The sequence below is a fragment of the Melanotaenia boesemani genome, chromosome 11 (assembly GCF_017639745.1).
Source record: "Melanotaenia boesemani isolate fMelBoe1 chromosome 11, fMelBoe1.pri, whole genome shotgun sequence".
Taxonomy (NCBI): domain Eukaryota; kingdom Metazoa; phylum Chordata; class Actinopteri; order Atheriniformes; family Melanotaeniidae; genus Melanotaenia; species Melanotaenia boesemani.
Window position 1 is genome coordinate 26015455 of NC_055692.1, and position 27558 is coordinate 26043012.

The 27558-nt window shown below is 38.6% G+C and overlaps 1 protein-coding gene across 1 annotated transcript; it reads right to left on the bottom strand.

The window, feature by feature from the left end:
- Positions 1–13: 13 nt before the first annotated feature.
- Positions 14–27558, bottom strand: LOC121648443 (transmembrane protein 132D). The gene is made up of 9 exons (XM_041998545.1): positions 27132–27558; positions 21231–22107; positions 13553–13690; positions 9455–9647; positions 6280–6423; positions 3668–3873; positions 3151–3415; positions 1830–2021; positions 14–1749 (listed from the first exon to the last, which is right to left on the bottom strand). Exons 1-9 carry the CDS (start codon positions 27289–27291, stop codon positions 421–423), a joined length of 3504 nt encoding a protein of 1167 aa, XP_041854479.1. The 5' UTR covers positions 27292–27558; the 3' UTR covers positions 14–420.

Below are 27558 nucleotides of genomic sequence, written 5' to 3' on the forward strand. Positions count from 1 at the left end.
TTTAATTTGTTAATTTGAATTAAAACCAGACAACTGGTTAATGTTAAAATGTTTAAGTTCAGTGTTTTACCTGGTATTTGCAATTTGAAATACTTTTTGAGTGTTTCTTTGTACTCAAGTCCGGCATGTGAGTGCAAAATTGCAACAATGAAGATAACCACATGCAGCATTAACATTTTGTGGCTTTAAATATTGTGTATATTAGAATTGATCTGGTCAGTCATCTGAAACATTATTATACACATCCACGCGCTGATATTAAGTATATACAATATACAGTACATGTACATGTTAAAGGCCTTAATAGGCAATGACATGTGGACAGGGGGCCTATTACAAAAAATCACATATTCTTGACAAAGGCATTGAGGTGATCAAAGCCACATCTACTGTACATGTGAGGTCTGATCAGGTTCTCTGTTATAACTGGTCCCCAGGCTCTGTGATGGGCACTTGAGGTTCCTCCACACAATTGTCCTGTTTCCCAACCCAGTGGATACCGTGACCGTTCTCCCTGGGTGGAAGATGTGGGGAATGCTGGCGCTCCAGTGTGGAGAATGTAGTGAACTGGACTCTCTTTCTCTTGCTGGTGGGCGAGTGGATGGAGTCGCTATGCATGGGTTTGTTCCTGTGTGAGCCTGTGCAGCTCAGGGGGGAGTCTGTCACAGATGCCAGGCAACTGGGCCTCCTGGAAAGAGTGGCAGTTTTATCAGGTCCAATGTCTATTACAGTAGTTGTGGTCTGGGAGTCTTGCTGGACCGGGCTGCCTGGAACAGTCATCACCAACTCAGCATCTGTGCCGAGCCATACCCAGTCATGCCTGTGCCCTGTGGGCTCCTGGCCATGAGAAGGTGGCTTCTTATGTCTGAATCTAATGACATATGAGATGCAGTTTACTAGAAACACCAGGATAGCCAGGCAAAAGACACCCAGCAGAGCGTACATGCCAATTTCTAAGTCTGTAAGAGGCCTGCTAGCCAATGCTTCTTCACCACCAATTTCTACCTCTGTTGTATCCTGCCCTGGGGTTTGCACCTTTGTGGGGAAGTTGTTGAAGTTTACCAAATTTCCAGGAGCTTTCACGGTACTAGTAAATCTAACACTGCTCATGTCCTCTACTATCATATTGTCCGAGCCATATCCTTTGCTGCTGTCTTTGGGGCTGCTCATTAAGTTGACGTTCACCACACTGGTAGGGCTGCCAGCGTTTCTTGAATTACTGATCTTGCTCACTCCTCCAAGACTTCCACTAGTTATGAAGGGTCTTTCTGTAGATTTAATGGTAGTTGTGATCTTCTGAATTGCACTCTCCTCTTTATTGGAGTTTGATATGCGTGATGGGGGATCCTGAGATGGCTTCTTCTGCTTCCTGTCACTGTCCACTTCCATCCCATCATCCCCATAGTCACTGCTATTGTCCTTGTTGCCAATTGTGCTTCTGTCAAGACTGCGGGTATTACTGCCAGGCCGCCTAGTGTTCACTTGAAACTTGACTTTAAGGCTGCCATTCCCCACAGCCACAGTACTTTTACGTTTAGACTTCTGGCAGTCCTCACAGATGGACATCTCTACTCTAACCAGGACTCCCTCACCCTCTCCTTCTGCCACCACAACTGGAGGGTTATCTTGGACTGACACCACACCCTGATCTAGCGATGTTGTTGTCAGACGGTAGAAGGCTGGATCATAGATGTCAAGAGGTGTCTGGGTGCCATCACTGAACTGTACCCAGGCACTGACCAAAGCTTCCTAAGAGCATAAAATAGCATAAATTGTACTTTAAAATTAAACTTTCTCTCTGAGAAATTTAATAAATTCAACACTGTTACCTGTTTGGGGGTATGTAGAACCTCTTGTGTGGTAGTGGTCGCCAAGATGGCCCTGTTGCTTCCTGGACTACGTTGCAAAGTCATCGAGAGGCCTGTAACCACCTGGACCCCCAACTCTGTGATGCTCACTTTGTCATCCACAACCGTGACAGTTGTTTTAGCTAGGATGGCATCAGACAGTGGCGAAAACACCTGTCAAAGGTAATGTGCAGGTAAAGTTAATGGAAAAAGGTCATAATAATCTGGTCCCTGAAATAAAATAAATACAACTATAGATTAGCAACAACACAACACAATACACCTTATCACCATTTCTCATAACAAATCCTAGATTCTGAGGCAGTGTGAAGGGGGAAAAAACAAGAGCATACTTATTTCTTTCAATGGAATTAGGAGGGAAAGTAGTTGTCAGGTGCCGATTTCTATTGTAAAAAAAGATTGTTCACAAGCGGAACAATCTGCCAATCTTTCCATGAGGGGACATCCAAGCAAGTACAGGCCATGCAAAGCACTGAGAAACTGTAAGTCAGCAATGAGCCACTTCTCAGCATCTACAGCCCCAAAGTTAGCATGCTAAATGTTAAAGTTCATGACGGTACACCTAAAAAAAGGCTGCACAAGTATAGCTAGTTTTGAAGGGTTGCATTAAACATGTCTTACATTTGCAAAGTTGCATTTAAACATAACATAAGACCTCTGAATCAATGTTCTTCAGACAGATGAGACCGAAGTGAAGATGTCTGCCGTAATGCACAGCAACACATTTGATGAAACCCAGTCGAAATACATCAACTCAAACACCTCATACCAACTGCTGAGCACAGTGGTGGTGGGTTGATGTTTTGGGCTTGCTTTTCAGCTACAAGACCTGAACATCTTGCAGTCATTCAGTGGACCATGAAGTCCTCTGTTTGCCAAGGTATTCTGGACTCATCAACCCTTTGTCTGATAGCTACAGCTTGAGTATGAGTCATGTGACAGAGCAACAATCCCAAGCACAGCAACAAATCTACAACAGAATGGCTGAAAAAGAAAATAAATAAATAATAAAACTGCTGCAGTAATCCTAGCAATACCCAGACCTAAACCTAATTAAAATGCAAAGGTGGGATCTGACGAGACTTGTGTTGAAACAAATTTCTGGAAACGTCAATGAACGAAAGCAATATGTAAAGAAGTGTAACTATGGCATGTACTCAGCATTTTACATACACCCTCTACATTTTGCCTCTTGTTAGATCATGACTGACATTTGCAATTTGTTTATTAATATAAATATGCTGAATATGAAGTTAATATATGGACTTTTGAAGTTTTGTACCTGAATAGTTGTGGTCCCAAGGTCTCTGCCTGAAAGCACCCTTCCTTCCTGTAGCCTTGCAACCTGAGGGTTCTCCACCTTCATGAAGTATCGAACCAACCTTGTGACATCCACCTGCCAATCAGAGCCCAGGAAATAGGCTGTCGGATCTCGTGGATCCTCCTGCTCTGCCACAAAATAAGTTAGCACTCTCACAAGGGCGTGCTGAAGCTGCAGCATGCAGCCTTTCCCCTTACGCTCAGCTTCATCATTGTTCCAAGCAGATCTGCAAAAAAATACACATTCAGGTCACACCTTCTATGCAGAAAAGGCTTTTATCTACGATTACTTTACCCGTGTATCTACTTGTGTGGATCACACTGGGATACTACAGCACATTAGATTATGGAATTAACACCCTAAATCCTTGAAGAGATATTTCAATTAGTACAAACCAAACAACACTTCTAGAAATTGCACCTGGAAACCAAATGAGTAGAATTTTGTTTTTCATTATGGCAAAAACAATGTCTCCTACCTTTTTGAGGTCTGGATGGGTACTCTCCAGCTTTTGATCTGGCTAAGCTCTGAATCTGACAACTCAATCTGTAGGGGTAGCCGCGGCATCCACACGTTGAGTTCAAGCTGAGCACTCAGGTAGCTGTAGGTAAAATTTACTATCATCTTCACCTTGCCTTTGGTCTCCTTGCCGTTAACAAACACATAGTCACACCTGTCTGACACCTGCATAGAGAAGATGATATAAAAAGGAGACGGTCCATGAAAACACAAATGTGCTGCTGTTTTAATTTTCTGTAAACCATCAGCTTGTATATGTGTGTAAACAATCTGTATGAAACTCAGAATGACAATATTGTCCATAAAGGAGATATTAGTCATCTAACCAATGACAAAAAAAGAATCAAATATTCTCATAAAAGTCCATCTTAACAAATAGGCCATTCTTACAACAACAAATGGCCTTGCAGCAGTTTTGCACTGCGTGTTGCCACAGTAATGTCAGCCTGCTGTAATAAACTACTGCGATGATCGCCAGTTCAAAGCTATAGCAAGAGGCAGCATTGCAGTTTTATGTTAATCCAAATATCATGGGGTGCAGCGCTGACACCAGTCCTTCACAGCCAAGTGCATTTATTACAACTTCATTTCAAAGGTGACCTTTGCAAGTCTGCACAACTACACGAAGACCTCGTGGATTTTGAGATGTGTGTCAGGAGGTTTTCTTTGGTTATATCAATTGCCTCTGCTGCTTTACACAAATTGAATATTTAACACAACATCACAGTTCAGTCACAAGCTGGTTGAAAGTTCAGGGAAAGAACATGACTTTGGCAGATAGCTTCAGGAGGAATTTGTGTGAACTTAACAATTGCACTGAGCATGTTTCGTCACAGAGACATGCTTTTTTTTTTCTTTTTTTTTTCTGTGAGTGTCAGTCATCCTGCACCCATAAACCTAAGATTTGGACCACATTAACTAATTTCTGTGCAGCTATAAAATAGGTACCACTACAACGGCTGAATAGTTGTCCCAGAATATTTCTAGTGAAAATGAAACATTCCATAAGGTTTATTTTTAGTGCAATTGTCTCAGCTGCTCATGTTTTAATTAAAAAAGCACCTTCCAAGAGTTTGAGCCTGATCCGTGTTCAGATATTATACCGAAGCAATAGTTGATAGGGAAACCTTTTTAAAGACCCGCCCACTCATTCTAGCCACAATCTCATCTCTGTCCTAGAATATTCCACAGTGTTTTTAGTCTTAAAAAAAGAGAGATTTTGTTTAAAATGGGATTTGAATTTCATCACAGGCAAAAGTATTAGAGACAAGCCAAAATTAAAGCATCTGCCTTGTTTCACTATCTCATCCACATAGCAGAGCCTACAGTAGTAGGACTGTAGTTTCCACGTGCAACAAACAAGTTATGGTGTTTCTGTGCAGAATAACTACGCAGGATGAATACACCAGTTATAAAGAAGCAAATTAAGCTTATGTTGCATAAGCACGTAGTTAAGCCTAGATAAAAATGTATTAGAAAGATTTTTCACGTTAAAAACTCAAAATCAACTAAAGACTCATCTTTTAATAACATGTCCAAGTGAAGAGTGTTTTTGCATATTTTATGTCTCATTCCTGCATTTTGAAAATCCTTGCCACAGATTACACTTAGTATGGCTTTTATTTGGTCACATGTCCATTCCAGATAAATCTTTCCCATCTATCACTAGCAGATTTGATGCCTCTTAGGCACAGCAGAAGAGAAAAAGAAATCAGAGTCAAGCTGTTAGACTAAGAAGATTAAAGAGAATATTTGTGACTGAAGCTGCTAGCTGGTCAGCAATGAGAGCTACTGAGAGCTACAATAAGCTTAGAAAAAACTGAAAGAAAGGTACACTACAGGGTTGAAAAGAATGATTAGAATCTCTCAGGCAGATGCTAATCTTGGGCATCTCTTGTTTGTTCAATCTTCTTTGGGTTAGATTTTACCTGTTTAAAATGTACTAGAAGGCAAGAGACCGCTTATTAAATCACTGTTTATCCTGAGGTAAAGATCACAGTCTTTAACCTAAAGGTCCTGAAGCCTGGTTTTCAATTTTCATCTGTAAACAAAGTGTGATTCTGGCAGTCAGCCTCACTTAGCTTAGAGGGATAAAAGGGACAAAACACAAGACCAGAACGCAGTGTCGAACTGTAAGGTCATTCGTGATGAGCAGTTTAGCACGCAAGCTGTTCATTGCTGGGGAGGTTGTTAGTAGTTAGTGTTGTTAGTCTATCAAGCTACAATCTAGCAAACAGTTTGTTTTAACATGTGGAAAAGACAAAGCACAACTCTAGTCTAACTTATTTGTGTGTAGCTGGCCTTGTTGTCAAACATATTTTTTATTGGATTTCCATTAATGATCTTTCAAAATCTAACACTGCTTCTTAGCATGAGGAAGGGCATGAAAAGTACAACTTGGCAAAAAAAATGTCAAACATTTTTAAAAAAGAAAAATCAACTTTAAGCTATTTTCAACTTCTCATCTTTTGGGGGAGTAGTCTAAAAGTTGCACTTTATGAATCCAAAAAATTAAAAAAATAAGACAATGTTTGTTGTATAATTTACAGAGGAAAAAAAAAGATATTCTACCTTGAGAACATCTTCATCAGTGGTGCTACAGTCTGTGTATTCAGATACATCTGTGACCACTCCATCTTCCTCCACCGCTACTGTCCTCACAGGCATCACGACCTTCTTTCCAGTCAGCACAGCTGTGTTCAGGATCTCTGTATCCTACAGAGAAAAGGAGACAAAATGAGCTTCAATTACACAACATAAATCATATCCAATAATTCAATATATGACCACAAATCAGAAAACATTGGAACAGACTGTACCTTTAGTTCTTTACAGACAGCATAAACCTAAACTATTTCATATTTCTTCTTTTATAGCTTCATTTAATTTGGAATTATACATAACGTTTTACATTTCATTACTGCAAAACATTAAAAAATGCAATCTTAAAGGCAGCATTTGTTGCTCTAAAATCTCAGTAACTTGCTGACATCACAGAGTTGTTAATGAGCTTTGCTAATGGTACTGATGCAACTCCATATCATCACACAGTCTGGCTTTTGAACTTTTGGCTGATAACAGTCTGGATGGTTCTTTTCATCTTTGGTTTGAAGCACACAGCATCCAATTTCTTCCTAAAAAGATTTAAAATACTGACTGTTTACAGTGTGATAGTCCATCCTAAATCTCTCTGAGTCCAGAGAAGCCGATGCCACCTGGACAAGGTTAACATCAGAATTTTTATTTGCACTGTAAAGTTTTAAGTGACATTTGTGAATGTAACTCCATATTGTATTGCTGGAGAAGATTTTCCCCACAGTAGTCCATTACTCATATTGTTTTATCAGCTTTTCTGCAATGTCATCTGAGGTATTGGAGATCACAGTTAAGCCTGTGCTCTCATCCTTTAGGACACATTCACCCTACACTGTTTGGTCCGCTTGAAAACCGGGGGTCTGGATTTGCTTGCAAATGAACACTGTCTGGTGCGCTGGAAGTGTGAATGTGAACATTCAGCAGACCAAAGAGAGGATGTGGTGTATGACACAATTTACCGCAACATATCTCACTGCTTCTCCTGCTGCTAATACTGGACAGATTTTTGTTAAAGTCACATTAGGTTTAACACCAAAGTAAAAATAAAAAACCCTTAGACTGATTAAATGTACTTTTGCTCCATTGTTTATTTGTGATAAATGAGCCGTTTTTAGCTTTGGCCAATCAATGATTCAATTGATTATTTCTTGATGGTCAGCGGTCATTTCTGGGAATATCGCCCTCTAGTGAGCGGTTGTTGTAACTGCGTGACATGGTCAAGGTGGTTTGGTCTGCTTGAAAAAGTACACTGTGAAAGCAAACCGAACCAAATGATGGTTCGATTTCAATTTAAGGCTCATTACTAGCTATTAATAGCCTCTGTAGCATTTTGGGGGGGCAGGCCTAAAATGAGAATAATCAAGAGGACAAAAATAAGTAAATAAATAAATCTGAGGTTGAGGTGCAGAAACAAAGGTCAAATTAAATGTAATAATCACCTGATTTATTTTGGTTTATAGTTAAATTTCAAATTCTCTGAAGTTTCACTGCTGGACATTTTTTGCTGTTTGAGTAACTTGGAATACAAGTAAAGGAAGACAGTTGGGGGCATAGGTGATGATTCACCAACCTAGCAGTCCTGGAGTGATAAAAAGGCCATTCCCTCCTTGGGAAGTCAGGTGTGAAGCAGAGTTAAGGCAAGGTGATGGCCAGGTCAACACACAAATGGGAGGTAATGTTGGATTTCTCTACACAGGCATATCCCTCTGAGGGATCCTGTATCTGTTCAAAATGGCTTAAAACCATGGACACTCACTAAGAATATATGCTGCATATGTTTTGTGCAGCATGTTCTTTAATGTTCAGTGTAGTGTTAAACAGGGCAGCTGTGGCTGGTAGAGTTGTGAGTTGGCTGCTTACAGTGGGTTGACAGTTTAATCCTTGGCTCTTATGACTGCATGTCAAAAGTGTCCTTCAGCAATAGATTCTTGGACCAGTGTCATGTTTTATAGGAAGCTTACATTGGCCCAAGTATGTGCTCAAAGAAATCACTCACTGAATGCAGTTGTTACAGCTAATGGGTGTCTCTCTGTCTCAAAATTTTATGGATTTGTTGGCATGCTTTAAAAATCAAAGCAGGAAATTAAAGTAGATAAATATGATGTCCTCCACAAAAACACTGTTTTAAATTTAGCTGAAACGATAGAATATTGTATGAAGAAATTAGTATGAAAGCAGTTTAATGCATCACAGTTAAGTTCTTTATATCATCTGTTAAATTTAGACACTCAGCCAGACACTTGATTATACAAATCGGGCAAATGGATATGTGTCCACTGACTGCAAAGCTGGTTTAAATGAAGCTGAAATAGCCTGATTGAACCTCTTTTTCCCAAATGAAGGAGAAAGGCTTTTGCCAATATTTTGGAATACTAGTTGAAGCTTATGTCCATTTGAGCCAACCATTAAAATCTCCTTGTGTTTGGCCCTCAGCCTGAGGTCAGTTCAACATAAGAGATGTACCATGTCCAGTTCACAAATCAGGACACTGTACCATATATGAATTCAAGCGACCGTCACCATTATGCTGGAGACGTATCAGATATCCTATAAAATATTTAAAGCTATACAGACTAAAAGTATACCAAAACAGTTCTTTCAGTTCTTCATATTTAATCTTTAATATGTTGTAAAATGGATATATATGTTATTCCTTCCAAGTTTAAAGTAAGAGGCCAGTAGCCTAGGTGACAATTCTGATTCAGTGTTGTTATTCATAGAGTTGTAATGTTCAGTGTTTAGTGGAGGGGATTATAACCTGGATTAATTATAGAAGCACTGTGGCATGAAAAAAATAGGCCTGGGGCACCAAAATAGCAGCACATGAGGCAGCTATTAGGAGCAGAGGATGACCTCATATTGTACGCCAGAACAGAGCAGAATAACACGGACGAGGAGCATCCGCTAGTTGACAATCAACAAGGTCACACTCTACTCAAAATAGTCCAAAACATATTCAGCTTTCTGTGTACACTAACCAGGCAGGAATGGATCAGACCAAAGTGCCTTTAATTATATTTTCATGTGTCAATGGTCAAAGGATGGAGTCCAAGTGTTATTAGAAGTGCTTATTAGAAATGCTGCTGTTGGTAACAACAATGCTGGTTTTCATAATGATTGTGTTTGACATGAAAAGTGCTGTCTGACTCACCATTACGAGAGGAGCCAGGCCAACAAAGTCTCTCTGAGTTGTATAAATCCTCATGGCCCCTTCGGTTTTGGCCACAGTTTTGGATGCAGACGGCAGCTCCAGCTTCCATATGATTACTTGGCTGTCAAGAGGACTGCTCAGCTCCTCAACCTCAAAGTCCATCTGCAGTACCTCCAGCAGGCTGCTTTCAAGTCTGAATTGGAGGCAGAGAGCTGAGATAAGTATAAACATAGAATATGTGCTTGTACAAACATATTTGCAAATAATTCCATTCCATCATCATGAGTATATAATTTGAAATAAAGCAATGCCACTCCAACTTTCCAATATCGTGTTATTTAGTGCAAGCAGTTCTACAATGATTTGTAATTTGACTAACTTGCAAAGAATTTTAAAAGTATTCATTACAAATATCAGCAGAGAGGTAAATCATTCCATCACAACCTCTAATGCTTAGTATGATTGTTTCCCCAAAGTCCCCAATTGTCCTGAGTTTATCGGATATGATATACTGACAGCTCAAGATAAACCAGCAAGACCTTGTTCAAGGTATGTAACAGTGATTCATGAGAAGCTTGTACTGTATAACCGAACATTATCGTAAATAATTCCTCCTCATGCTGCAATAAAAGCTTTGACCATTTACGGTTGAAGACAACAATTGAGGGTGTCCTGGAGATGCTAGCATAGACCCTTTTGGCCCTGTGAATTTTGGTGTGGGGTCTCTGTGAATTGCATTTGCTACTTCCACATGCCATCAAAATGCTATTTGATGAGTTTGAAGGTTGGGTAACTGTTTTTAATGTTCTTTGAGACCTTCCCATGCAGCTGTTGTGGGGTCCACTGCTGTCCTGCTGAGGGCTGCTGTGACACGACAGCAGAAATGTGGTGGCAAAGACTCACATGAGTAACAAGATAAGCAGTGTTACAGTCGGTGGTTTTAATGTTGGGGCTGATCACTGTGTGTTTTAGATTTTCTTTTAAGTCTCATATTTTACATTAATAATTATTCATTTTTGTTAACTTGTTGTGGCTGACTAAGGAAAGAAAAAGAGAGTAAACTGTAATGATACAGGAATTTTTTAGATATTCAGCTCAAAATCTGTTATGACATGATATGAATTTGGCCCCACAGATATAAGGTGAAGAATTTTTTAGTATGATCTGAGCAGCTGTGAAAAGATACAGTCTGCCTTTTTTTTCTTTGGAAAGGGCTCTGCATCTTGAGGCATTTTCAAAGAATAAACAAAAAAAAAAAAAACAGGTGATTTATTTTTCCAGCATGCCTTGCTCCAGACAGTTTGCTAGTGTTAAATGTGACTAGAGTAAAAAATGGTCTGAGGACAGTGGCATCCTGCATGCATAACAAAAGCCGAAGCCTTTGTAATGGCCTCTCAGTGATGCCAGCTAGAACAGAGTGTCCTGTAGCCATGAATTCAATTTTCATGCATGGCCCAAGTTTGCATTCAGGGTTTTATTTGTTGTCACTGTATTGAACTACAGAGAAGATATATTGGTGCACCAAAACACAATAAGCATGCACATAACCACATGGACATTATCAGACTCGCTGCAGAGTGTACATGTTGTAAATCAGTGTCAGAGTTATGCCAACACATAGTAAGTCCTTTTTACTGCATAGAGAGGTGGCTGCATACCAGCCACCCTTCTGCACCAGATCCACAACAATATGGACTCGCAAATAATATTTATTAATCCTCTATTAAGTTCCAACCTCAACAACATGGCATGCAAAGACTTTTTCTTATTAAGTGCAAGAAAGAGATTTAGTGTAATTTAATCATCACAACATATTGCTCAGAGACCTGAGATTAAAAGATAGTACTCACATTCTGGTCAAGTACTAACATAAAGATACCCTTAAGTCACATATGCATGCACAGCACATCCCCTTAAGTCTGCATTAACACAGATATCCATATAACAGGGGTTGTTGTCATGCTACACCCCCTGCCATTTTTGCAAAGCCTACACGGGAGAGCTCAACAACATTGTCAATATGTTTACGGCCTGCAGTCTGTCTATGGGTATATTTAGATCCATGCCAAGCTGCTTTAAAAGATAAAAAAAACAACCTTTAATATGTTGATATATTCAAAAGACTTTGTGAGCTCACCAAAGCCAACAAGAAGCAAATCCCAAGAGGTGTGATCGTGAATGCTCTCTGCATTGGTGTAGTGAAAATTATCACGTTTTTAAAGAGAGGATTTGCCAGAATAGGGAAAAACAATATGTTCAACCACAAAGAAGTTGTTGTAAACAATGTTATAATCCACAACAAATGAGGAAGACAATATATTGAGGTTTAAACCTGCTTAAAATGTGAAGGTTAATGCTCTTAAACTGACATGAAATATCTCAACATCTAGACCAGGGCTATTCAGCTCTGACCCTTGAGGGCCACTGTCCGGCAGGTTTTTAGATTTGTTTCCGTGCTCCAACACACCTAAATCAAATTAATGGATCATTGTGCAGAACTTGACAACAAGCTGTTAGATCCATTTAATTTGAATCAGAGGTCTTGGAGCAGAGAAGCTCAGTGCTACCAGCAGTTTGGATGTGTGTTGCACATGGGTGAAATGTGTGGCAGATATTTCCTGGAACTTTAATTTAACTTGTTATTATTTATTATTATTATAAGAGTTAGTTTGTCCTGTGTCCTATTTTTAATAATGATAATAATAATCAGCCTCAACTGTCCTATGTTAACATTAACGTGTTAACATTAACTGAAATGGTCTTCCAGCTAGCTGTACATGATTTTAAGGGGCACGAGGGGACGCCACCTCCCTTGCTGGCAAAATTACTTTAACCATTCCTGCATTAATTTGCCATCCCACCTCTCTATCACAGAGAAACAGAGAGGGCGAAGGCACTGAGGGGTTTTTATAAATATGTTAATCTAGTCTGCTTGAGTCAGTGACCTTTTTTTCCTCTGACAGAGGTTTTTCTGAGTTAGAAACTATAGCCCTGACCACAATTCTGACATGTCAATGGTCAGACTGTGTTGTGTATTGATGTATCCATGCCACTGTCCATGGTGCTGAATGTCTCGTAACGCTCTGCTTTGGATCTGTATAGTTCTGTACTGTCTGTGATATACTTTCTAAATCTTCTACTTTATTGTCACCTATATAATCTATAGAGTAATGTGACCTTTGTGAATAAAATGAAAAGTATTGTAATAAAACTATAAGTGATTGTAAAGCACTGCTGCTTGTGGTAGCCCATTACTATATTTTCCCTTAATATTCCTGTGATCATTCAGTAGCATCTGTCCTGCTATTTAATAATGATCCCCTTGCCAAACTACATAAAATACATGACTAAAGAAGACGTGACAGAGTAAATTAACCTGTACTCTGCTCCTTGAAAAAAAACTATTATAATAGAATATAGAATTTTTATTAAATCAACATGATAAACGCCATTATAATAAGAACTAGGCCTGGCATCTTTGTATGTTGATTAAGAGCAAAAGATTGCTCTTATACTACAATCTCAATTGTTCATAGATTACAAGTTGCCCTTAACTGCAATGCACTGATACCACTGAACTGACGTCTGAGATAGTTTGTAGCCCTGTTTAATGAGATTTGGTGCTACTTAGAAGCCTTCAGAGCTGAGTTTGAGCAAACTAATCTGCATATGTCTTGTAAATAGTTCAGGATAGCTCACCGCAATCCTGCTATCTTGCAGCTTTTTACAACTAGGAAATTAGGAAAGCATAGATAAGCACAGCAGGTAAATGTTCATGAAATAATTAAAATGTAAAGGAGAAAAGCCTATAAGAGAAGGTAAAACCCATTTACAGGGTTTACAAGAGCACCTCCAGCCAGCTTGAGCTTAGAGAGTAAAAAAGCTGTCCTTCCATGGCTGAACACAAGGTGAAGTAAGCTGATGTCAGACTTTTTTAGTACAGATGGTTTGTCTTCTGTCCCTTGGGTGCAGAGACTGTGTGCTTTACAGGACACAATATACAATAGAGCCTATTGTCTAGTAGCATCTAGAGACAGCAAGACATTGAAATAGAAATGGACTGGAATAGAGAGTAATATGATGAGTTAACAGACTTACCGTTTTCCAGGGATGGGGGCCTTTCTCTGACAAATAACAGCAATGGCTCCGTCTGCACCCATATCCAGAGTGATGTCCCATAGTAAAGAGTTACTGGGTGTCGCTGTTCGAAAGGTCACACCTTTCTTTACTGAGGCTCTGTGAAAAAGTCAAAAATAAAAAGGTCAAGAATGTAAAATGTCTACATATAAATGAATATATATACATGTTATATTTTAGTTCTGTGGTGCTTATCCTGATGCACATTGTTAAAAATGTTTCCAGTTTGTCTGTGTTTGAGTCTACTGGACTGACAAAAAGAAATTAACTAAACAAACACAAAAGTGGGCAAAACTGTAAAAGAAACTGTTGACAATATGCAATAAATACAAGATATACCCTCTATACCCCACCCTCTAACCACTATTCCGACCTTTCATCGGATCGAGGGAGCAAAGAAAGAAGCCTTTTCTATTCATCTTATGCTCCCCCGATTTAAAATGTACTGATGGATTATTAGTTTTTCGGCCTCTAATTTGTAAATGGTGTACATTACGCAGCTGAACAGATCTTCTCAGGGGGTTTTCCTCAGCATAAGCAGCTTGTACTTATAGGCCAAACCTTAATGAGATACTCTTTGGTAAGAATTGAACGGCTCAGGCAAGGCACGCAATTTAAATTGCAAAGAAAGAAAGAAAAAAAAAGCCACATCTGTAACACTGAAATTTGAAATGTATTTTTTCTTAATTTGTTTTCATAAAGCTCTTATGTGACTTGCCACAACACATCACAGGCATTTTGTCACAAATGGTTCCGAAAGAATTCATGTGTAATTCTTTGGTTTTTCATCTGCAAGCAAAGCTGTGTGGTTTATCTCTCAATCTTAAGATAAACACAAGTTTGAGCGCATTATGAGTCTCTGTGGAAACATAATCTATGGTAAGAGCCACAGCAATCTGAGCACTTTTCCTGCTTTTGGCTTTGGGTTGAGCTTTTAAAAGAAAATATCAGATGCTGTTTGTATTGCATGCATTGTTTCCTATTGACATAGTGGTGTGCATGTTTTGCACGTGTTCTCTTTGCATCTTACCTGATATATTTATCTGCAGGTAAGGCAAGGCAAGGCAAGGCAGTTTATTTGTATAGCACATTTCATGTACAGGACAATTCAAAGGGCTTTACATAAAACAAAGGCATTACAGATATTTAGAAATAGTAAAAGGCATCAACACATAATCACAATAAAATAATAAATTACATTAAAATGATTAAAAGCAAGATAAGTTTAAAAAGGTTAGCGTGCAGATTTCATGCATAGGTGCATGAGAAAAGAAATGTTTTTAACCTGGATTTAAAAATGTCTACACTAGGTAGGAAACAAAAGATGTAAAAAATATGTACTTTCAGTGGAAGATCCTAAATGACCACTAATTTGTGCTTGGATGTTGTTTTGGAGCTAGATGGTGATTTTTGACCTGCTATTTTAACAGCAACAAAATTTAAATTGGTTTTGTTTTATTATATTTTAATTATCTTATTTGTTATTTTTGAATACACATGTTTTAAATCAAAGAGTTGAAGAGTTTAGAGGTACAAGTTTACAATTAATTAACATGACAATTATCTTTGTGTTATTATAGATTATAAACTTGGCTTATTATGACCCTTGAGATTGCCTGTTTCATTCTACCTGTGCCCTGTATAAGCTGATTACTTTGATTAATACAGGCTATCTAGAAGCCAGTAAATGAAAGCCACTAATGTAGAGGCTTTCATTTACTGGCTTTAAAATTAAAAAAATCTCTTGCACACCCCTGAATGCCACAGTTGTAATCTATGGGGACCCTAATTGAAAAGCTAGACTTTAACCTCTTACTCTAACAATTTTACCACAGAGTTTCTGACTTTAAACTTGCAAATAAAACTCACTTGTTACATCATCACTCTGCCTCTGTGGTGCATGGTTTCATTCCAGACTCAATGATGAGAGTGTAGTTAGTACCTGTGCAAAAGGACAAAGCAGGGAAAGTGGGCAGCTCTGAAAACTATAGACCCATCGCTCTTGCCAGTGTACTATCAAAAGTGTTTGAACATATCTTATTAAGGAGGTTTGATCATCATATTGAATCTACAGATAATCAATTTGGCTTTAAACCCAATCATGGCACTGACATGTGTATTTATGCTTTAAAAGAGCTACTAAGCAATTGCAAAAATAAGCACTCTACTGTATTCATGTGTTTTCTAGACGCCTCTAAGGCTTTTGATCGTGCAAACCACAAAAAGCTATTTCACAAACTGAGTCGAGCCAATGTACCGAAATATCTTATTCGCTGTTTGTCCTATTGGCATGCACATCAGACCTTGCATGTCAAATGGGACAACTGTGTGTCTGCACCCTTTCTCATTAGTAATGGGGTGAGACAAGGATGTTTGCTGTCCCCAATTCTGTTCAATTTTTATATGAATGACTTGTCTAAAGATCTGAACAAGTTCAGAACTGGGTGCATGGCTGGAGAGACTGTGGTCAATCACCTTATGTATGCAGATGACCTGGTGGTCTTTAGCCCTAGCTCAGCTGGTCTTCAGGAACTGCTTAATGTGTGTTCTACATATGGTGAACAAAATGATGTAAAATACAACACTGCTAAAAGTGTCATCATATGTCGCACAAAGGAGGACAGAGCTCTTGTGTTTCCTCATTTTAAATCGTCTGGAAATACTATCACTGTTGTTAATACGGTGAAATATTTTGGACATATTCTGACTGATTCTCTATCAGACGATGAGGACATGTATCGGCAGTGCAGAATGTTGTATGCGCAGGCCAGTGTTTTGTCTCGTAGGTTTGGCTTTTGTTCTGTTGGAGTGAAAGTAACTTTGTTTAGAGCTTACTGTACCCAACTATACACAGCTCATCTGTGGGTGAACTTTAAAAAAATCTAGCCTACAAAGACTGAAAGTTGCCTGTAATGATGCCCTGAGGCTCCTGTTAAAAAAGCCCAGATGGACTAGTGCTAGTGAACTGTTTGTGACTCACAGAGTGAACACACTACAAGCCCTTCTAAGGAATCTAATGTTTAAATTTATGGGTCGTTTAAATGCATCAGAAAATATGATGATTCTATTGTTAACAAATATTAAATACAGTGCCATCCGCTATTTCTCTTATCTGTGGAGACAGTTGTATAATTGCCTTTTAAAAGATTGAGGAACCTTTTATTGGTATTTTTATGCCCATGTTGTACATTGTTATATTTCTGTCTGTTGTTTCTTTTTACTATGGACCACGAGTCCGCAATAAAGAAATACTACTACTACTACATCACCTTTACCTCTAAGCTGTAAATAAAGCAGAAGGATGGCATTACTGTAGCTGAGGTGCTGTGTGTTCTCTTTCAGTTTAGTAATTGAAAGTAGCTTCTCTGTGCATTACAGTGACTGACACAAAAGAACAAGAAGGAGTAATTGTTATCAGTCAGAGGGTTCCCAGGCGGGAAGAAAAGGAGCATCAAGAAAAGGAAAAAAACACAGTCCGGTTTAAATGAGCAGAGAGAAATACATGTGGTTTAGATATAAGAGGCAGCAGACTACTGATTTGGATTAGATTGAGCAAATAAGATGGAAGGCAGCTGCGCCCTATTACCCACGTTAATGGTTATACAATGCCAGCACAGTGTCCAATTACAACCAGCACTTTAATCAAATGTGATCTGTGAGTAGTTTTTAATAAATAAATAAATAAAACAAGGACAGTGCCTGAGTTTTGTACAGTCCTGCTCACTGTCTCCATGCCAGCTAACCATCTGCTTGTGGTGCTTTATACTTAACTGAGAGACATCCTGAGAAAAAGAAAACACCATTTAAATCCAATCCAACTTAACACAGAAAAAATTCATATAAAAAGATAAATGCAATGTGATTTTTTTCTTCAGTGTCACTGTGCCTACCTCAGCTTTGACTCACCCCACATTACATTTCCCTTTTTTTGGATTTAATTGCAATACTGCTGAGTACAGCAAATCATAATTCCTACGTGATCGTGCAGTTTGCTCTCAGTGGGGAAAACCTTTGATCCACTGTAATCAGAGAGGTAGGAATGGTGGCATGTTCACTGTGTTAATGAGAAAACTTAGAAGGACTGTTAATCTATTAATGGTCTCAAATTAATATTCCCCACCATGATGAAACACCTTAATATGTTGAACTGAGAGGAGCACAGTTTTACTAATAAAAAGTGGCAGAAACAAGAAGGCTTATCTAGCGTACTTTTTTATGTCAGCTTCCACTCTGTTAAAAAAAAAAAATCTCTTGCGACTCAAAGAGACGTTATTCTTGTCAGTGGTTGGGAACAGAAACCAGTCTCCATGGCTTTAGTTAACAGACCCTGAGGAGGCAGTGGACAGGGGGAGGTACCAGGGCTGAGAAGATGGATAGCTGTGGAGACCGAAGCTGACAGTACATGTGAAAAGCAGCTCTCAGGTGCTGCACCTGCCATCCATCTCACTTCTGATCAGGCATGGCATGAGTGGCACTATTGTTTCACCTTTTAGATACTCTTCATTCATTCAAATGCATAAATTTAAAAACACTAACAGATGAATCAGTGCAACAAAGAGAACTGGTACTCATAAACAATGGAAATTACCCTCAGAGCAGACCATGGACCTTGGTGTTCATCGACTTCCTCGACTTATTTGCCATATGCAGGATTTTCCAGATTCACATGGACTCATCAAAAAAACAAAATCAACAAAGACTGTAAAAGAACTTTATAGAATTTTCACATTAACCAAAGACTGTGTGTAATCCAAGGCCTAGAAGACAGGCTGTCTCCTTCATGTGACCAGGACACCCAGGTCTCAGTGTTTTCCATCACTAGTGCTGCTATGGAGAATCCACATAGAGTCTGTACTTCCCTATAATAATGTGCACTCCAATCTTTACCTTCGTGAGTACGACACTGTGGAGCCTCAACACCAAAAGTGAACCCCTGTGCAATCGGAAACAGATGCAACCATTAATTATGCAGGCAAATGTCTACCATTTAGCCAGTCTGGTGGCCAGCCATCAGAAACGTGCTTATTGTACTTATGAAGCAGTTTGGGGAGTTGGGGACACCTTCATGCCAACACGCCTGCCAGATGGCGGGCACCACAGAAATCAAAATGGATGTAAAGCCTTATTTGTTACACAGATGAATGATTAGACTCAGTGGTTGAAAAGCTCTCTGAAACAGTGTCATATAGATACAGAAGCTACGTTAGAACAAGACAAACATCTGTGCCTGATCACTGACCTTTAGTTAGATGTAATGAAAGGGAAACGCAAAATTTAAGCTCATGCATCATTCCCCTCAACTTCCTGTATAAAGAAATAATCTAATTGCCCTTCCTGTAGACAGTGAGATGACAGCAGTACAAAACTTTATCAATGACCTTAATCAAAGCCTCAAATCGAATAACGGGTTTATTTTGCAAGAGCAGACGTGTGGCTTGACTTTTTCTCAATCACCCTCAAATTTGTATATCCCTTGACTCCAGCTGTAGGCATCAATAACAGGTTTATCATACTGATGAGAGAATATTAAGCAAAGCTTAATGGGGCATTCAGACAGTGATAAAGCGCCCGGACAGCTGTTGAAATCTGGATGCACAGTGCCTGTTAATGTGCAGAAATCTGGGTGAGGACAGTGAAGTGTTACTATGTAACTGAAAGGTACAAGGAATGCAAACGGATTTACACTGCAGACATAACGTGTTTGATTACTGCAGAAGTTCAGTATTACTGTTTTTCCAGTCAAGTATAATAGCAGCTACGAGGATAAAGACAAGAAAATTAACTTTGATATGAGAAATAAATGAAAACTTTGATATGAGAAATAAAAGAAAGGATGGAAGAAGAAGAGAAAAAGGCAGCAAGGTGACATGATGACTGTCTGCTTTTAATTCATATTTTTGTGGGTGACCAGGTAAATGACTTAAAGCAGCAATGATTTAAAGTGACATGATGAAGAGGGGAAATTAGGATTTTATTAATGGCTTCATTGCTCCAGCAAAAATAAACTGACAGAACAAAAAAGGAAACTAGAAAATTAATAGAAATACTTGGCCTTACCTTTTTAAATACACAAATGTATAGCTACTGATCTCAACACTCCAGCAAACTACAGCTAAAGAAATGTAGGATAAAGCTCTGTCAGTTCCATTTTTCTTATTTTCATTGTGGTGCGCCAGTGCTTGAGAGAAATGTTGAAAACTGACAAGGAGGACAAATCCATTCATATGCAGCTGTCTGCTCAACCGATGTTTACCTTTTCCAGCATTCAAGATTGAACTCAAAAAGAGAATTAAAACCATGACTGTCACCTCCACTGGAGCATGTATTGGAAAGTCAAAGTGGAAGCAGCAAAGAAAGGTTTTCTTTTCAGGAAATATTGATTGTGTATTGCAGTGTTTTCAATATATGAGGACAGACTGTAACTGTTGCTCAGGAACCAATTCCCTTTTGAACAGCAGGCTTTAAGGACTTTCTTGTCTGGCCAGGACACCTTCCTGAACATCACTCAAAGACACCGACAGATTTATGACGTGCTCAAACAAACCAAAGTAATAACTGAGACTCATTTGGGGAAAATGCATCTCATGCGTCCTGACAGATCATTATTCTCCTGCTTGGAGCAAAGCAGATAGTGTCTTGAATAATAACAGAATGAAAAAAAGGAAAACAAACCTGTCTGTAATCAGGTTAATGTAAATCTTGGCTTGTCTTCCTTGACAGTTAACCTCCACAAATCTAGCTTTACTGCAATGTGGTTCTGTTTGATCTTTGCCTGGATGGCACTAACAAAAAGGTGCAGATGACCATGAAGACATCAATGAAATGCTGGGAGCAAGTGAGAATTTTTTTAATTACTTCCAGTTTTGAAGTGCCAGTCTCGAAACTCTGAAGTTTATTATTATTATCATTATTATTATTATTATAAAAGACCAGTTATATTTTTCTCTTTTGTATCAAATCAATTATGTAGAAAATAAAATGACAGGTTGTGGCGGCAATAGTTCATGGAAGACATAACAGGTTACATCTTTAGAAAAATCTAAATCTCCGTCCATTACAAAGGTCACAGAGACCTCGAGAGGAGTAACTACATCTATAAATGCTGTTATTTTCATCAAATCGCATTTCAACACAAGATGAGAACAGGGACTCAGATTGTCTTGATCCATGTTACTAATTCCCTGTGATCGTCATATATTCAACAGCAATGCAGATATGGCACAGACGCTGAGCACATCTTTGAAGAATAATGATTCACACATAAATTTATTTAATCCATGTCAACCTTGATGAGTATAGCGCTTGAAACAGCCTTTAATGTCATGCACTCAAGCAAATAATCTCGCCATTTCTCATAAAGATCACTATGATATTTTCAGAGAAATTCCATAATCCATATGGCTATATCTCACTGCCCTCAATATGGCCTCATTTTTTATGTTCCTGGAGTTTTGCCAGACTTAGGGGAAAACAACAATTATGGTCAGTGAAACAGTTCACTCTTGATTTCTTGATGACCAGTCACATTTCAATTAAATTAGAGAATGATGGCATTTCTCTTATCATAGCGGCACCATGTAATCCCTCACATCACGGCTGATCTCTACAAACTCTGAAGCAATGACAAACACAACTGTACCTGAGAGTGAAGTTAGTCAGCTCAGCAGAGCTGGCCATGAGTATGTAGAAAGTGGCGATGTCAGTCTTTTTCAGAGGTTTGGAGGATGTGCGTATGATAATGGCATTGCCAAGCTTGAGTCGAGAAAGCGTGGCCATTCCCTTAGGAACCTGCAGAAGACGCACACTTCCGATCCTCTGCATGGGAGTGACAGGAACATACTCCATTTGCTGTGGTGAGCCACTCCAGCGATTTCCATCCAAAGAATTACACTTTCCATTGACTCTAGGTTGAGCCTGGTAGTACAGTTCCACAGGGTTCCCAGCAGATTGGTCCTGCCTCTCCCTGCTGGTGCCCTCTGACCCTGCAGCAAACCAGTCAAGCGCAGGGACCAGCTCAGCCATGCAGGTTCCCCTTTCCCATCCAAAGGCACAGGAACCCCTCACTTCCTGGGTTTGCCAGAAAGCATACACAGTCACACATGGTAGTTCATCCACAGCTCCCACCTCCCTGTTCCAATCCCTCCCTGCAACATAGAAGAGGACCCGCACTATAGGCTTTGAGGAGAAAACCCGAGGCGTCAGTATGAAGGCCTGGATTTTCCAGTTGAATGTAAAGACCTCTGGGTTATTAAAAAGCTGTACAGACTGGACAAGATCCAAAGACACAGCCCTCTCTGTGGACATAGAGCCATAGCTGGCATTGACAACTGGCTGTCTGTTGGCTCTTAAAATAACAAAGGGCTGCGTGTTAATCTGCATGCTGGAGTTCCTCATAAAGTCCTGCCCAGCCTCCTTAAGGAAGAGGTAGTCGGTATCCCACACCTCATAGTTGACTGGCAAGAAGACAGGGAAAGGCACTGGGCTCTTACTGTCAGTTACTTCTTTACTGCTCAAATCTGTAAGATAAAAACATAAAAGTAAAAGATAAAACACAGCTGAAGAATTTATTAGTTCTACATTTGAGAAAAAACTGCAAATACTTCAGCGTGGAGGTCTACCAAAGGCCAACTGATCAGCTGAGTAGGGCATCAAAGAATTAAATCGGCTTCTGAGCTTAACCTTAAGCCATAAGGTCGCCCTTTAACATAGTATGACAAACAATATAAACTGGTAAAACTGATGTATCCTACTCTAAATATCTATAATGTAATGGAACTTCTAGTGTGCAGCTCGTGCGCTCAGTAATGAAACCATGATGCTGACGCAAAACTGTCATTCTTGGTTTATGACAGAGTGACCTGAATGACCAAACACTGACCTGCCTGTGACTTATATTTATTATGTTATTATGAAATAAAATAAAATGTAGAGATGAAAAAAGTTAAAGACCATGATTTTCTAAAACCTGATGTAAAGTATAATAGAAATTACAACATAATGCCAGTTTGCTGATTTTCTTGTGATAATTTATTGGCCTTGCCTTGTGTTTTCTTGCGATGAAATAAACTAACCTTTTATCCTAAGACAACAAAAAATCACAGGATTATTACAGACTAGAAAGAAACTAAGCGTCATTCATTCATTTGATTTGAAGGTTCATTTGATTGAATCTGACTTTACTCTTTCAAGCTCATGGAAATGCTTGGTACGACCCAATGAGTCAAAGCATGAATAGGTTGTTGTGTCTGCTGCAGTGCTTACAGCAGAAAATATTGTCAAATAGCAGTAAAGGTGAAAGGCTGACTAATTCCCATCTGTCTGGTTCAGCCGAAAGCAGCTTGAACCAATGTAGAGATAATAACATAAATTAACCTGTTATTAACAAGACATTCTTTTGTATATCGGTTAACTTACAGATTTGTCTTTTATTTGACAGCATCAAAGAAAAAGCTTGAGTAAAAACTTTCTGTAGCTGAGCCTCCTTCTGAATATTATTCATAATTCATAAATGAATCAACCCAGTTACTAATTATTCTTTACTAAAAGTTAAGCTTCATACTTTGTTGATATAACATTTTTAAGGTTTACTTAATACGTTTTTTTTTTTTTTTTTAAGCTGCCCCTATTTCACTCCTCCTGCTTTTTCCCCATCAGAGGTTGAGAGGTAAAATCTGAAATATTTGGCACAAGATTGAAAACTGCATCAGAAAATTGGATTAAAATGTCTTTAAAGATTGTCAGCAGGTAGATCTTCCACAATAGTAGCTCAGCACTGTATGAAATGAAACACCTGAAGGCTAGACTTTGATTAAATTATTAAGTTAACAAAAATGGAATTGTGCCCGGAACATATGTTATTCTGTCAAATTCCAACAGTATTTATTTATCACTTAGTTATTTACTGTGTACTTGTACACTGTATTTAAGGATTACATAGTCTTAAAAGCTGATTATAGGTGAACTTTTAGACGACCTTTTCATAAAACAAAACCAACAGAACAAATATCCTCTGATCTGCTTTCAAAGATTACAAGTTTGCCTCTTTTGGCAGTGAACATGAGGCACAGGTCATCTGGCCATTATATGCCCTCATTAAATATCCATTTGATAGAATTATGCATAGTAACACAGCTGACCTGGATATGAACTGTTTATCTGGTTGGCAACTTCCCTTGCTGAATTAAAGACACAACACATACAGTTTATTCTGAATTATTTGAATGAAATCTTTAAAAACAGTGAATATTGAATATGGAATAAAACTGTTTGAAGAGCTAATCAAATATTAACAAATAATGGTACCACTATCAAATATTAAGATATAGTAAAAAAAATAAAAAGAGGCCATTCATAGCATCATCATTATTATTATTATTATTATTATTATTATTATTATTATTATTATTATTATTATTATTATTTAAAACAGTGTTAAATGATAGAAAATGCCATATAGAATATAACTTGTTCCAACTGTTAATTGTTATTCATCCAGTTGGAAAAATTTGTCATATCCCCTTCTGCCTGCTGGCTTTTGAAGAGTCTCTCAATCATATTCTTTTCTGTCTTTCATCCTTAGTCATCTACCCCGGCAAAAAGCCTGTCACAGAGCAATGTTCATGTCACAATCTTTTCAACCCAGCAGCAGAGGAAGACAGCAGCATCATTTTTTCCCCCCTTCCTCTTGCAGACCCGAGTGTCAGTCATGTTCACTGAGTGGGCGACGCACTGCATCAGGGGAAGGCTGTAGCCAGGATCCAGGCTGCCCAGGCTTAGCCTACCAGTAGCCACAGCGACAGATGTGCTGTGCTGTGTAATACCAGAGCTGGCAACACCTCATTTTGGAGTTAAAGGAAACTGGCTTACTGTGTCCAAGAGGGGGAAAACGCCACCACTATAGTATCAAAGTGCTAATTCCTTCAAGGTTGTTTTTTGTTTAGTTATTTGTTTTTTATTTAGGAGGGGCAGAAGTTACTGCTTGCAACATCACACGATTGTCATTTCACAAAACCCATAGGACGGCACAGCATATTAGGTTGCAGATTTATCAGGCACCATCTAAGAGATGAACCCTTCTGCTTTGCAAGCAGTTTAAACATTTATCAAGCAACTGATGTAAGCAAAACTTCCATTATGATGACAGTTGTGTCCTCAACTGATAAACATGAGAGTAAATCCTTCACCAACTGCTCCAGCCTCTCAAATCTCTTAGTCTGTATAAATCTTAGCTTCTTCTCCTCCTTGGCTGAGTCAGTGAGCATCAGTGTTGAGATGCAGATGTTTCTACTGTTTCTAAAAGCCCCTCATCCGAGACGATTCTCCTGCAGCAAGAATATGTTGTCTGCTTTCATTACTGTACTAATTTAAATTAGGTAAGTCCTTTTTAAAAGAAAAAAAAAAAACCAAAAGACTCACTTAATGGCAGCATTTGGTTTTTGATTGAATCTTTGTTCTTTCTTTCATGTGTACAGATACTCTTAGATTTCATTTATGAGTCACTTTTTAACTCAGTTTCAACCTAGCACCGCCTCTGATTGACAGCTGCAAATTACTGTTAAAAATGTTCTTAATCAGCAGTTTTAGTAAAAACATTGTTGTACCTGATGATCAACCTTTGCCCTGCAAATTTTCTTGAAGTCCTGTCTTAAATGATCTGCATTGGCATAGCAATTAACTGCTGCTTACTGTGTTTTTTACTTTCTTTTTATCATTTATTATCAATCTTTGTATTATTCTATTAAATGCCTAGGCATCCACTGTGAATTCTAATGAGCACTAATGGTTTTTACCATATGTGCAACTCAGCTTCATGTTCCCAATAGCATCACAGAAAGCAATGGGTGTCTGAATTTTAATTAGTAATCGAGAGATTAAAAGATATTTTTGAGCATCACAGTTTTTCTTTCAATCTGCTGTTATTGGTTTTCATCAAAACTATAACAACACGCTTACTTTTAATGCTCTGAAATAAAAAAAGAGTGATGGTCCAGCAGTTCCCTAGATGCTGCTAAGACTAATAACACACCTGTGACAGAGGACATTTTTAATCTGGTGTTAGCTTTGTGTGTTTATAATCTTTTGACCTGCTGACCTTTTCACTGCACCTTCTTTTAATAGTGAATTAAAGATTCTCATCTGATTCTGTCATTTCACCAATGAGGAGATTGTTTATAAGAAGAATTTGTATTGATGTCTTTGGAACACTTAGGAGTCCACATGGGGGATTAAACAGCAGCACACAGCAGAAGGAAAAGCTGTTAGTGCACTCGTAAATTTTGTAAAATCTTGTAGAAAGCTGAAGCATTGTAGGCTGTTTTCAAAGAGCAAATGATGTACAAATTAAGTACACATTGGTTAAGATAAATGGTGGACATATATGTTCAAAATACAAGTGCTAAAATGTGATGACATGGCATCCAATTAAAGTGTTGCAGACCTGGTAAAATGGGAAATCACAAACACAGGAGTTTACTCATGTCGGTCTTTAACCCGGTTTGTAAAAAGTGCATTTATTTTAACCAAAAACAATTAAAATAGAGTTTTAAAACTTTACACTAATAAGTTTATGTTTTGAGGTCAAGAATCACTCAGCTATTTGTTATATTCTGAACCTATATTATCATTATGTGTGTAGACAATGGTCCTAACACCCCTACTAAAATAAAGGTATTTAAAGCCGTGTCTTCTAATCTTGCGTGCATAAAGTGTTTTATAACAAAGTTGCAAAGATGATGCAGACTTGTTAAATGCAAGCCTCTGAAGTACTGGGGACCAGGATGGATAAGAGAAGAGAGGGGAAAATATATACATATATACATATATATATATATATATTTTTTTTTTTTTTTTTTTTTTTTTTTTTTTTTACTTTGAAAAGTCAACCTTAAATGCTTCCCTGTAAATGACCATCTCAGAACCAGTTCTACACTTTATAATTATTATCTGTATCATGTGCTTTTTCTGTCTCGTTTTTCATTAAGTTTGGAATGTATATTTCCAGCTTCTTGTTTGCCTTACTGTGTGTAAAAAAATAGGTTTCTGGTTTCTAACAAATTATTCAAGTAAAGGGAAAAATGTAATAAATAAAAGTAAAAGGCATTGCCCAAGTTTTATTATAAACATATCAAATCCTTTTATAGGTTTCCTATGTTAAACATCCTAAATGTTTAACGTCCCTACTGCTGTGACACCCCTTTGCCGCAAGTAAGACATGATTATGCTCCTGTGATGCTCGCTGTGCTGTGTAACTATCATTAAGATGCAATTTAAGGCGCAAATGGGGACATTCATTTATTATTTACAATTTAAGAAAGGGTTTACTATTTTGCAGAGACAAGGTCGAGCTCATGTTAGGAACAAATGCACAATATGGAGAATTCAACCAACCCACTTATTGTTTATAACTGTTTTCCAAGACAGTACAAGCAGCGGCGTGAGTGTTTTAACAGTGGACAGTCCAAAGAATCTGTAAGGGACTTCATTGCGCTTTACGACTCATCTCGTACTAAACCTTCACCTATGTTACCCTCAGTTCGCTTACCTTGTGTGTGTACTGTTGTCATAGTTGCAAAGACGATCTGTAAGATCATCCAGCTCAGCCGGTGAAAGCTCGTTTTGGCACGCGTCGAGGATCGCTGTTCCAGGCAACTCCCCATCGTTCGCGTGGTTGTTTCAGCAGAATATGGAACAGATCGTTTCATTTATTCCTACAGATTTCGCTCTCAACATACTCACACCTGTGTGAGTAGAAGTTTTTGTGTAGTCTGCGTTGCAGGTAACACTGCGCATCCAGATCTGATCATGGGCAGCTGCCTCGGCTGTGCGTAAAAGTTGTGCGTAACGATCCTGAAGCCGTTTCCCGTGAAGACTTTGTGTCCGGTCAGAGGGTTTGAGGTAACACCTAGCGCCCAAGATGGCATTTAGATGAATGTTGTTCAGATCGTGCCGGTTTGCCTCTGCGCCTGGGA